The sequence below is a fragment of the Megalops cyprinoides genome, chromosome 11, assembly GCF_013368585.1.
Source record: "Megalops cyprinoides isolate fMegCyp1 chromosome 11, fMegCyp1.pri, whole genome shotgun sequence".
Lineage (NCBI taxonomy): Eukaryota > Metazoa > Chordata > Actinopteri > Elopiformes > Megalopidae > Megalops > Megalops cyprinoides.
The window spans coordinates 5,228,417-5,244,086 of NC_050593.1; the positions used below are offsets into that span (position 1 = coordinate 5,228,417).

General features: G+C 40.6%; 1 protein-coding gene across 1 annotated transcript in view; it reads left to right on the top strand.

The window, feature by feature from the left end:
* The window catches only part of LOC118785808 (serine-rich adhesin for platelets-like), a 52,847-nt gene that overhangs the window by 13,766 nt on the left and 23,411 nt on the right, over positions 1–15,670 (top strand). The window contains exons 3-8 of the mRNA XM_036540744.1: positions 354–543; positions 5,369–5,410; positions 9,362–9,415; positions 9,578–11,005; positions 13,232–13,276; positions 14,972–15,019. Coding sequence (XP_036396637.1) covers positions 354–543; positions 5,369–5,410; positions 9,362–9,415; positions 9,578–11,005; positions 13,232–13,276; positions 14,972–15,019 — 1,807 coding nt within the window. The remainder of the gene's footprint in view (positions 1–353; positions 544–5,368; positions 5,411–9,361; positions 9,416–9,577; positions 11,006–13,231; positions 13,277–14,971; positions 15,020–15,670) is intronic.

A 15,670-nucleotide genomic window follows, 5' to 3' on the forward strand; every position in this document is an offset into this window, starting at 1 on the left:
AACTTCTGCAACATCTTCATCAACATCTCAAACCACATCCACAACTCCTTCATCTACTGCAGCACTTATTACTTCCACATCTACCACTACCTCTACAACAAAATCTCAAATACCAACATTCTCTTCTTGTACTATGTCATCTTCAACAACTACAACTTCTGCAACATCTTCATCAACATCTCCATCTCCAACTACAACAACTTCTGCAACATCTTCATCAACATCTCAAACAACATCCACAACCCCATCAAGTACTGCAGCACTTACTACTTCCACATCTACCACTACCTCTACAACAAGATCTCAAACAACAACATTCTCTGCACCTACTGTGTCATCTCCAACTATTACAGCTTCTGCAACAACTTCATCAACATCTCCAACTACTGCTGGAGTCACATCCCCAACCACCACAGATATTTCTACATCCATTACAACTACCACTGCTCCTCCAACAATTGCTACTATTTCTACTTCCACAAGCTCTCCCACTACTCTACCAACCACATCCCTGTCAACAATGACCACCACAGCACCGACGTCGTCACCAACAACAACCACAACTCCTCCCCCAACTGCTGCACTTACTACTTCCACAACATCTACCACTACTTCTCCAACAACATCTCAAACAACATCGTTCTCTTCTCCTACTACGTCATCTCCATCAACTTCGTCAACATCTTCATCAACGTCTTCATCTCCAACTACAACAACTTCTGCAACATCTTCATCAGCATCTCAAACAACATCCACAGCCCCATCAAGTACTGCAGCACGTACTACTTCCACAACATCTACCACTACTTCTCCAACAACATCTCAAACAACGACATTCTCTTCTCCTACTATGTCATCTCCAACAACTACAACTTCGTCAACATCTTCATCAACATCCCAAACAACATCCACAACCCCATCAAGTACTGCTGCACTTACTACTTCCACAACAACATCGATCACAACTGCTCCAACAACATTTCAAACAACATCATTCTCTTCTCCTACTACGTCAATTACTTCATTATCAACTACAACAACTTCTGCAACATCTTCATCAACGTCTACATCTCCAACTACAAGAACTTCTGCAAAATCTTCATCAACATCTCAAACAACATCCACAACCCCATCAAGTACTGCAGCACTTACTACTTCCACAATATCTACCACTACTTCTCCAACAACATCTCCAACAACAACAACATCTGCCACATCTTCATCAACATCTCAAAAAACATCCACAACCCCAGCAAGTTCTGCTGCACTTACTACTTCCACAAAAACATCGATCACAACTGCTCCAACAACATCTAAAACAAAATTCTCTTCTCCTACTACGTCATCTCCAACAACTACAACTTCGTCAAAATCTTCATCAACGTCTTCATCTCTAACTACAACAACTTCTGCAACATCTTCATCAACATCTCAAACCACATCCACAACTCCTTCATCTACTGCAGCACTTATTACTTCCACATCTACCACTACCTCGACAACAACATCTCAAACACCGACATTCTCTTCTCCTACTATGTCATCTCCAACAACAACAACTTCTGCAACATCTTCATCAACATCCCAAACAACATCCACACCCCAATCAAGTACTGTTGCACTTACTACTTCCACAACATCATCGATCACAACTGCTCCAACAACATCTCAAACAACATCATTCTCTTCTCCTACTACGTCAATTACTTCATTATCAACTGCAACAACTTCTGCAACATCTTCATCCACATCTCAAACAACATCCACAACCCTATCAAGTACTGCTGCACATACTACTTCCACAACAACATCGATCACAACTGCTCCAACAACATCTCAAACAACGACATTCTCTTCTCCTACTATGTCATCTCCAACAACAACAACTTCTGCAACATCTTCATCAACATCTCCATCTCCAACTACAACAACTTCTGCAACATCTTCATCAACATCTCAAACAACATCTACAACCCCATCAAGTTCTGCAGCACTTACTACTTCCACAACATCTACCACTACTTCTCCAACAACATCTCAAACAACGACATTCTCTTCTCCTACTATGTCATCTCCGACAACAACAACTTCTGCAACATCTTCATCAACGTCTTCATCTCCAACAACTACAACTTCTGCAACATCTTCATCAACGTCTTCATCTCCAACTACAGCAACTTCTGCAACATCTTCATCAACACCTCAAACAACATCTACAACCCCATCAAGTACTGCAGCACTTACTACTTCCACAACATATACAACTACTTCTCCAACAACATCTCAAACAACGACATTCTCTTCTCCTACTACGTCATCTCCGACAACAACAACTTCTGCAACATCTTCATCAACGTCTTCATCTCCAACAACTACAACTTCTGCAACATCTTCATCAACATCTCCATCTCCAACTACAACAACTTCTGCAACATTTTCATCAACATCTCAAACAACATCCACAACCTCATCAAGTACTGCAGCACTTACTACTTCCACAACATCTACCACTACTTCTCCAACAACATCTCAAACAACGACATTCTCTTCTCCTACTATGTCATCACCAACAACAACAATATCAGCAACATCTTCATCAACATCTCAAACAACATCCACAACCCCAGCAAGTTCTCCTGCACTTACTACTTCCACAACAACATCGATCACAACTGCTCCAACAACATCTCAAACAACATCATTCTCGTCTCCTACTACGTCAATTACTTCATTATCAACAACAACAACTTCTGCAACATCTTCATTAACATCTCAAACAACATCCACAACCCTATCAAGTACTGCTGCACTTACTACTTCCACAACAAAATCGATCACAACTGCTCCAACATCTCAACCAACACCATTCTCTTCTCCTACTACGTCAATTACTTCATTATCAACTACAACAACTTCTGCAACATTTTCATCAACATCTCAAACAACATCCACAACCCCATCAAGTACTGCTGCACTTACTACTTCCACAACATCTACCACTACTTCTCCATCAACATCTCAAACAACATCATTCTCTTCTCCTACTATGTCATCTCCAACAACAACAACATCTGCCACATCTTCATCAACATCTCAAAAAACATCCACAACCCCAGCAAGTTCTGCTGCACTTACTACTTCCACAAAAACATCGATCACAACTGCTCCAACAACATCTAAAACAAAATTCTCTTCTCCTACTACGTCATCTCCAACAACTACAACTTCGTCAAAATCTTCATCAACGTCTTCATCTCTAACTACAACAACTTCTGCAACATCTTCATCAACATCTCAAACCACATCCACAACTCCTTCATCTACTGCAGCACTTATTACTTCCACATCTACCACTACCTCGACAACAACATCTCAAACAAGGACATTCTCTTCTCCTACTACGTCATCTCCGACAACAACAACTTCTGCAACATCTTCATCAACGTCTTCATCTCCAACAACTACAACTTCTGCAACATCTTCATCAACATCTCCATCTCCAACTACAACAACTTCTGCAACATTTTCATCAACATCTCAAACAACATCCACAACCTCATCAAGTACTGCAGCACTTACTACTTCCACAACATCTACCACTACTTCTCCAACAACATCTCAAACAACGACATTCTCTTCTCCTACTATGTCATCACCAACAACAACAATATCGGCAACATCTTCATCAACATCTCAAACAACATCCACAACCCCAGCAAGTTCTCCTGCACTTACTACTTCCACAACAACATCGATCACAACTGCTCCAACAACATCTCAAACAACATCATTCTCGTCTCCTACTACGTCAATTACGTCATTATCAACAACAACAACTTCTGCAACATCTTCATCCACATCTCAAACAACATCCACAACCCCATCAAGTACTGCTGCACATACTACTTCCACAACAACATTGATCACAACTGCTCCAACAACATCTCAAACAACGACATTCTCTTCTCCTACTATGTCATCTCCAACAACAACAACTTCTGCAACATCTTCATCAACATCTCCATCTCCAACTACAACAACTTCTGCAACATCTTCATCAACATCTCAAACAACATCCACAACCCCATTAAGTACTGCAGCACTTACTACTTCCACAACATCTACCACTACTTCTCCAACAACATCTCAAACAACGACATTCTCTTCTCCTACTATGTCATCTTCAACAACAACAACTTCTGCAACATCTTCATCAACATCTCAAACAACATCCACAACCCCATCAAGTACTGCTGCACTTACTACTTCCACAACATCTACCACTACTTCTCCATCGACATCTCAAACATCATCATTATCTTCTCCTACTATGTCATCTCCAACAACAACAACATCTGCCACATCTTCATCAACATCTCAAACAACATCCACAACCCCAGCAAGTTCTGCTGCACTTACAACTTCCACAACAACATCGATCACAACTGCTCCAACAACATCTCAAACAACATTCTCTTCTCCTACTATGTCATCTCCAACAACAACAACTTCGTCAACATCTTCATCAACATCCCAAACAACATCCACAACCCCATCAAGTACTGCTGCACTTACTACTTCCACAACAACATCGATCACAACTGCTCCAACAACATTTCAAACAACATCATTCTCTTCTCCTACTACGTCAATTACTTCATTATCAACGACAACAACTTCTGCAACATCTTCATCAACGTCTACATCTCCAACTACAACAACTTCTGCAAAATCTTCATCAACATCTCTAACAACATCCACAACCCCATCAAGTACTGCAGCACTTACTACTTCCACAACATCTACCACTACTTCTCCAACAACATCTCAAACAACGACATTCACTTCTCCTACTATGTCATCCCCAAAAACTACAACTTCTGCAACATCTTCATCAACATCTCCATCTCCAACTACAACAACTTCTGCAACATTTTCCTCAACATCTCAAACAACATCCACAACCCTATCAAGTACTGCTGCACTTACTACTTCCACAACAACATCGATCACAACTGCTCCAACATCTCAAACAACACCGTTCTCTTCTCCTACTACATCAATTACTTCATTATCAACTACAACAACTTCTGCAACATTTTCATCAACATCTCAAACAAGATCCACAACCCCATCAAGTACTCCTGCACTTACTACTTCCACAACATCTACCACTACTTCTCCATCAACATCTCAAAAAACATCATTCTCTTCTCCTACTATGTCATCTCCAACAACAACAACTTCTGCAACATCTTCATCAACATCTCCATCTCCAACTACAACAACTTCTGCAACATTTTCATCAACATCTCAAACAACATCCACAACCCCATCAAGTACTGCTGCACTTACTACTTCCACAACATCTACCACTACTTCTCCATCAACATCTCAAACAACATCATTCTCTTCTCCTACTATGTCATCTCCAACAACAACAACTTCTGCAACATCTTCATCAACATCTCCATCTCCAACTACAACAACTTCTGCAACATCTTCATCAACATCTCAAACAACATCCACAAACCCATTAAGTACTGCAGCACTTACTACTTCCACAACATCTACCACTACTTCTCCAACAACATCTCAAACAACAACATTCTCTTCTCCTACTATGTCATCTCCAACAACAACAACTTCTGCAACATCTTCATCAACATCTCCATCTCCAACAACAACAACTTCTGCAACATCTTCATTAACATCTCAAACAACATCCACAACCCTATCAAGTACTGCTGCACTTACTACTTCCACAACAACATCGATCACAACTGCTCCAACATCTCAACCAACACCATTCTCTTCTCCTACTACGTCAATTACTTCATTATCAACTACAACAACTTCTGCAACATTTTCATCAACATCTCAAACAACGACATTCTCTTCTCCTACTATGACATCACCAACAACAACAACATCGGCAACATCTTCATCAACATCTCAAACAACATCCACAACCCCAGCAAGTTCTGCTGCACTTACTACTTCCACAACAACATCGATCACAACTGCTCCAACAACATCTCAAACAACATCATTCTCTTCTCCTACTACGTCAATTACTTCATTATCAACTACAACAACTTCTGCAACATCTTCATCAACGTCTTCATCTCCAACTACAACAACTTCTGCAACATCTTCATCAACATCTCAAACAACATCCACAACCCCATCAAGTACTGCAGCACTTACTACTTCCACAAAATCTACCACTACTTCTCCAACAACATCTCAAACAACGACATTCTCTTCTCCTACTATGTCATCCCCAACAACTACAACTTCTGCAACATCTTCATCAACATCTCTATCTCCAACTACAACAACTTCTGCAACATCTTCATCAACGTCTCCATCTCCGACAACAACAACTTCTGCAACATCTTCATCAACGTCTTCATCTCCAACAACTACGACTTCTGCAACATCTTCATCAACATCTCCATCTCCAACTACAACAACTTCTGCAACATTTTCATCAACATCTCAAACAACATCCACAACCTCATCAAGTACTGCAGCACTTACTACTTCCACAACATCTACCACTACTTCTACAACAACACCTCAAACAACGACATTCTCTTCTCCTACTATGTCATCACCAACAACAACAATATCGGCAACATCTTCATCAACATCTCAAACAACATCCACAACCCCAGCAAGTTCTGCTGCACTTACTACTTCCACAACAACATCGATCACAACTGCTCCAACAACATCTCAAACAACATCATTCTCTTCTCCTACTACGTCAATTACTTCATTATCAACTACAACAACTTCTGCAACATCTTCATCCACATCTCAAACAACATCCACAACCCCATCAAGTACTGCTGCACATACTACTTCCACAACAACATCGATCACAACTGCTCCAACAACATCTCAAACAACATCATTCTCTTCTCCTACTACGTCAATTACTTCATTATCAACTACAACAACTCCTGCCACATCTTCATCAACATCTCAAACCACATCCACAACTCCTTCATCTACTGCAGCACTTACTAGTTCCACATCTACCACTACCTCGACAACAACATCTCAAACACCGACATTCTCTTCTCCTACTATGTCATCTCCAACAACTACAACGTCTGCAACATCTTCATCAACGTCTTCATCTCAAACTACAACAACTTCTGCAACATCTTCATCAACATCTCAAACAACATCTACAACCCCATCAAGTTCTGCAGCACTTACTACTTCCGCAACATCTACCACTACTTCTCCAACAACATCTCAAACAACGACATTCTCTTCTCCTACTATGTCATCTCCAACAACAACTTCTGCAACATCTTCATCAACATCTCAAACAACATCTACAACCCCATCAAGTTCTGCAGCACTTACTACTTCCACAACATCTACCACTACTTCTCCAACAACATCTCAAACAACAACATTCTCTTCTCCTACTATGTCATGTCCGACAACAAGTTCTGCAACATCTTCATCAACGTCTTCATCTCCAACAACTACAACTTCTGCAACATCTTCATCAACGTCTCCATCTCCAACTACAACAACTTCTGCAACATCTTCATCAACGTCTCAAACCACATCCACAACTCCTTCAACTACTGACGCACTTACTACTTCCACATCTACCACTATTTCTCCAACAACATCTCAAACAACGACATTCTCTTCTCCTACTATGTCATCTCCGACAACAACAACTTCTGCAACATCTTCATCAACATCCTCATCTCCAACTACAACAACTTCTGCAAGATCTTCATCAACGTCTCCATCTCCAACTACAACAACTTCTGCATCAGCTTCATCAACGTCTCAAACCACATCCACAACTCCTTCAACTACTGCCGCACTTACTACTTCCACATCTACCACTACTTCTCCAACAACATCTCAAACAACGACATTGTCTTCATCTACTATGTCATCTCCGACAAAAACAACTTCTGCAACATCTTCATCAACATCTTCATCTCCAACTACAACAACTTCTGCAACATTTTCATCAACGTCTCAAACCACATCCACAACTCCTTCAACTACTGACGCACTTACTACTTCCACATCTACCACTATTTCTCCAACAACATCTCAAACAACGACATTCTCTTCTTCTACTATGTCATCTCCGACAACAACAACTTCTGCAACATCTTCATCAACATCTCAAACAACATCCACAACCCCATCAAGTTCTGCAGCACTTACTACTTCCACAACATCTACCACTACTTCTCCAACAACATCTCAAACAACAACATTCTCTTCTCCTACTATGTCATCTCCGACAACAACTTCTGCAACATCTTCATCAACGTCTTCATCTCCAACAACTACAACTTCTGCAACATCTTCATCAACGTCTCCATCTCCAACTACAACAACTTCTGCAACATCTTCATCAACGTCTCAAACCACATCCACAACTCATTCAACTACTGACGCACTTACTACTTCCACATCTACCACTATTTCTCCAACAACATCTCAAACAACGACATTCTCTTCTTCTACTATGTCATCTCCGACAACAACTTCAGCAACATCTTCATCAACGTCTTCATCTCCAACAACTACAACTTCTGCAACATCTTCATCAACGTCTCCATCTCCAACTAAAACAACTTCTGCAACATCTTCATCAACGTCTCAAACCACATCCACAACTCCAACGACTGACGCACTTACTACTTCCACATCTACCACTATTTCTCCAACAATATCTCAAACAACGACATTCTCTTCTTCTACTATGTCATCTCCGACAACAACAACTTCTGCAACATCTTCATCAACATCTCAAACAACATCTACAACCCCATCAAGTTCTGCAGCACTTACTACTTCCACAACATCTACCAGTACTTCTTCAACAACATCTCAAACAAAGACATTCTCTTCTCCTACTATGTCATCTCCGACAACAACAACTTCTGCAACATATTCATCAGCGTCTTCATCTCCATCAACTACAACTTCTGCAACATCTTCATCAACATCTCAAACAACATATACAACCCCATCAAGTAATGCAGCACTTACTACTTCCACAACATCTACCACTATTTCTCCAACAACATCTCAAACAACGACATTCTCTTCTCCTACTATGTCATCTCCGACAACAACAACTTCTGCAACATCTTCATCAACATCCTCATCTCCAACTACAACAACTTCTGCAAGATCTTCATCAACGTCTCCATCTCCAACTACAACAACTTCTGCATCAGCTTCATCAACGTCTCAAACCACATCCACAACTCCTTCAACTACTGCCGCACTTACTACTTCCACATCTACCACTACTTCTCCAACAACATCTCAAACAACGACATTGTCTTCATCTACTATGTCATCTCCGACAAAAACAACTTCTGCAACATCTTCATCAACATCTTCATCTCCAACTACAACAACTTCTGCAAGATCTTCATCAACATCTCAAACAACATCTACAACCCCATCAAGTTCTGCAGCACTTACTACTTCCACAACATCTACCACTACTTCTCCAACAACATCTCAAATGACATTCTCTTCTCCTACTATGTCATCTCCGACAACAACAAATTCTGCAACATCTTCATCAACGTCTTCATCTCCAACAACTACAACTTCTGCAACATCTTCATCAACGTCTCCATCTCCAACTACAACAACTTCTGCAACATCTTCATCAACATCTCAAACAACATCTACAACCCCATCAAGTTCTGCAGCACTTACTACTTCCACAACATCTACCACTACGTCTCCAACAACATCTCAAACAACGACATTCTCTTCTCCTACTATGTCATCTCCAACAACAACAACTTCTGCAACATCTTCATCAACATCTCCATCTCCAACTACAACAACTTCTGCAACATTTTCATCAACATCTCAAACAACATCCACAACCTCATCAAGTACTGCAGCACTTACTACTTCCACAACATCTACCACTACTTCTCCAACAACATCTCAAACAATGACATTCTCTTCTCCTACTATGTCATCACCAACAACAACAACATCGGCAACATCTTCATCAACATCTCAAACAACATCCACAACCCCAGCAAGTTCTGCTGCACTTACTACTTCCACAACAACATCGATCACAACTGCTCCAACAACATCTCAAACAACATCATTCTCTTCTCCTACTACGTCAATTACTTCATTATCAACTACAACAACTTCTGCAACATCTTCATCAACGTCTTCATCTCCAACTACAACAACTTCTGCAACATCTTCATCAACATCTCAAACAACATCCACAACCCCATCAAGTCCTGCAGCACTTACTATTTCCACAACAACTAACACTACTTCTCCAACCACATCTCAAACAACGACATTCTCTTCTCCTACTATGTCATCCCCAACAACTACAACTTCTGCAACATCTTCATCAACATCTCCATCTCCAACTACAACAACTTCTGCAACATCTTCATCAACGTCTCCATCTCCAACTACAACAACTTCTGCAACATCTTCATCAACGTCTCCATCTCCAACTACAACAACTTCTGCAACATCTTCATCAACGTCTCAAACCACATCCACAACTACTTCAACTACTGCCGCAATTACTACTTCCACATCTACCACTACTTCTCCAACAAAATCTCAAACAACAACATTCTCTTCTCCTACTATGTCATCTCCAACAACTACAACTTCGTCAACATCTTCATCAACGTCTTCATCTCCAACTACAACAACTTCTGCAACATCTTCATCAACATCTCAAACAACATCCACAACCCCATCAAGTACTGCTGCACATACTACTTCCACAACAACATCGATCACAACTGCTCCAACAACATCTCAAACAACGACATTCTCTTCTCCTACTATGTCATCTCCAACAACAACTTCTGCAACATTTTCATCAACATCTCAAACAACATCCACAACCTCATCAAGTACTGCAGCACTTACTACTTCCACAACATCTACCACTACTTCTCCAACAACATCTCAAACAACGACATTCTCTTCTCCTACTATGTCATCCCCAACAACAACAACATCGGCAACATCTTCATCCACATCTCAAACAACATCCACAACCCCAGCAAGTTCTGCTGCACTTACTACTTCCACAACAACATCGATCACAACTGCTCCAACAACATCTCAAACAACGACATTCTCTTCTCCTACTATGTCATCTCCAACAACAACAACTTCTGCAACATCTTCATTAACGTCTTCATCTCCAACAACTACAACTTCTGCAACATCTTCATCAACATCTCAAACAACATCTACAACCCCATCAAGTACTGCAGCACTTACTACTTCCACAACATCTACCACTACTTCTCCAACAACATCTCGAACAACGACATTCTCATCTCCTACTATGTCATCTCCGACAACAACAACTTCTGCAACATCATCATCAACGTCTTCATCTCCAACAACTACAACTTCTGCAACATCTTCATCAACATCTCCATCTCCAACTACAACGACTTCTGCAACATTTTCATCAACATCTCAAACAACATCTACAACCCCATCAAGTACTGCAGCACTTACTACTTCCACAACATCTACCACTACTTCTCCAACAACATCTCGAACAACGACATTCTCATCTCCTACTATGTCATCCCCAACAACTACAACTTCTGCAACATCTTCATCAACATCTCCATCTCCAACTACAACAACTTCTGCAACATCTTCATCAACGTCTCCATCTCCAACTACAACAACTTCTGCAACATCTTCATCAACGTCTCAAACCACATCCACAACTCCTTCAACTACTGACGCACTTACTACTTCCACATCTACCACTATGTCTCCAACAACATCTCAAACAACGACATTCTCTTCTTCTACTATGTCATCTCCGACAACAACAACTTCTGCAACATCTTCATCAACATCTCAAACAACATCTACAACCACATCAAGTTCTGCAGCACTTACTACTTCCACAACATCTACCACTACTTCTCCAACAACATCTCAAACAATGACATTCTCTTCTCCTACTATGTCATCACCAACAACAACAACATCGGCAACATCTTCATCAACATCTCAAACAACATCCACAACCCCAGCAAGTTCTGCTGCACTTACTACTTCCACAACAACATCGATCACAACTACTCCAACAACATGTCAAACAACATCATTCTCTTCTCCTACTACGTCAATTACTTCATTATCAACTACAACAACTTCTACAACATCTTCATCAACGTCTTCATCTCCAACTACAACAACTTCTGCAACATCTTCATCAACATCTCAAACAACATCCACAACCCCATCAAGTACTGCTGCACATACTACTTCCACAACAACATCGATCACAACTGCTCCAACAACATCTCAAACAACGACATTCTCTTCTCCTACTATGTCATCTCCAACAACAACAACTTCTGCAACATCTTCATCAACGTCTTCATCTCCAACAACTACAACTTCTGCAACATCTTCATCAACATCTCAAACAACATCTACAACCCCATCAAGTACTGCAGCACTTACTACTTCCACAACATCTACCACTACTTCTCCAACAACATCTCGAACAACGACATTCTCATCTCCTACTATGTCATCTCCGACAACAACAACTTCTGCAACATCATCATCAACGTCTTCATCTCCAACAACTACAACTTCTGCAACATCTTCATCAACATCTCCATCTCCAACTACAACGACTTCTGCAACATTTTCATCAACATCTCAAACAACATCTACAACCCCATCAAGTACTGCAGCACTTACTACTTCCACAACATCTACCACTACTTCTCCAACAACATCTCGAACAACGACATTCTCATCTCCTACTATGTCATCTCCGACAACAACAACTTCTGCAACATCTTCATCAACGTCTTCATCTCCAACAACTACAACTTCTGCAACATCTTCATCAACATCTCCATCTCCAACTACAACAACTTCTGCAACATTTTCATCAACATCTCAAACAACATCCACAAACTCATCAAGTACTGCAGCACTTACTACTTCCAAAACATCTACCACTACTTCTCCAACAACATCTCAAACAACGACATTCTCTTCTCCTACTATGTCATCACCAACAACAACAACATCGGCAACATCTTCATCAACATCTCAAACAACATCAACAACCCCAGAAAGTTCTGCTGCACTTACTACTTCCACAACAACATCGATCACAACTGCTCCAACAACATCTCAAACAACATCATTCTCTTCTCCTACTACGTCAATTACTTCATTATCAACTACAACAACTTCTGCAACATCTTCATCAACGTCTTCATCTCCAACTACAACAACTTCTGCAACATCTTCATCAACATCTCAAACAACATCCACAACCCCATCAAGTACTGCTGCACATACTACTTCCACAACAACATCGATCACAACTGCTCCAACAACATCTCAAACAACGACATTCTCTTCTCCTACTATGTCATCTCCAACAACAACTTCTGCAACATTTTCATCAACATCTCAAACAACATCCACAACCTCATCAAGTACTGCTGCACTTACTACTTCCACAACAACATCGATCACAACTGCTCCAACAACATCTCAAACAACATCATTCTCTTCTCCTACTACGTCAATTACTTCATTATCAACTACAACAACTTCTGCAACATCTTCATCAACGTCTTCATCTCCAACTACAACAACTTCTGCAACATCTTCATCAACATCTCAAACAACATCCAAAACCCCATCAAGTACTGCAGCACTTACTACTTCCACAACATCTACCACTACTTCTCCAACAACATCTCAAACAACGACATTCTCTTCTCCTACTATGTCATCCCCAACAACTACAACTTCTGCAACATCTTCATCAACATCTCCATCTCCAACTACAACAACTTCTGCAACATCTTCATCAACGTCTCCATCTCCAACTACAACAACTTCTGCAACATCTTCATCAACGTCTCAAACCACATCCACAACTCCTTCAACTACTGCCGCACTTACTACTTCCACATCTACCACTATGTCTCCAACAACATCTCAAACAACGACATTCTCTTCTTCTACTATGTCATCTCCGACAACAACAACTTCTGCAACATCTTCATCAACATCTCAAACAACATCTACAACCACATTAAGTTCTGCAGCACTTACTACTTCCACAACATCTACCACTACTTCTCCAACAACATCTCAAACAACGACATTCTCTTCTCCTACTATGTCATCTCCGACAACAACAACTTCTGCAACATCTTCATCAATGTCTTCATCTCCAACAACTAAAACTTCTGCAACATCTTCATCAACGTCTCCATCTCCAACTACAACAACTTCTGCAACATCTTCATCAACGTCTCAAACCACATCCACAACTCCTTCAAATACTGCCGCAATTACTACTTCCACATCTACCACTACTTCTCCAACAACATCTCAAACAACAACATTCTCTTCTCCTACTATGTCATCTCCAACAACTACAAATTCATCAACATCTTCATCAACGTCTTCATCTCCAACTACAGCAACTTCTGCAACATCTTCATCAACATCTCAAACAACATCTACAACCCCATCAAGTACTGCAGCACTTACTACTTCCACAACATCTACCACTACTTCTCCAACAACATCTCATACAAAGACATTCTCTTCTCCTACTATGTCATCTCCAACAACAACAACTTCTGCAACATCTTCATCGACATCTCCATCTCCAACTACAACAACTTCTGCAACATTTTCATCAACATCTCAAACAACATCCACAACCTCATCAAGTACTGCAGCACTTACTACTTCCACAACATCTACCACTACTTCTCCAACAACATCTCAAACAACGACATTCTCTTCTCCTACTATGTCATCACCAACAACAACAACATCGGCAACATCTTCATCAACATCTCAAACAACATCCACAACCCCAGCAAGTTCTGCTGCACTTACTACTTCCACAACATCGATCACAACTGCTCCAACAACATCTCAAACAACATCATTCTCTTCTCCTACTACGTCAATTACTTCATTATCAACTACAACAACTTCTGCAACATCTTCATCAATGTCTTCATCTCCAACTACAACAACTTCTGCAACATCTTCATCAACATCTCAAACAACATCCACAACCCCATCAAGTACTGCAGCACTTACTACTTCCACAACATCTACCACTACTTCTCCAACAACATCTCAAACAACGACATTCTCTTCTCCTACTATGTCATCCCCAACAACTACAACTTCTGCAACATCTTCATCAACATCTCCATCTCCAACTACAACAACTTCTGCAACATCTTCATCAACGTCTCCATCTCCAACTACAACAACTTCTGCAACATCTTCATCAACGTCTCAAACCACATCCACAACTCCTTCAACTACTGACGCACTTACTACTTCCACATCTACCACTATGTCTCCAACAACATCTCAAACAACGACATTCTCTTCTTCTACTATGTCATCTCCGACAACAACTTCTGCAACATCTTCATCAACATCTCAAACAACATCTACAACCACATCAAGTTCTGCAGCACTTACTACTTCCACAACATCTACCACTACTTCTCCAACAACATCTCAAACAACGACATTCTCTTCTCCTACTATGTCATCTCCGACAACAACAACTTCT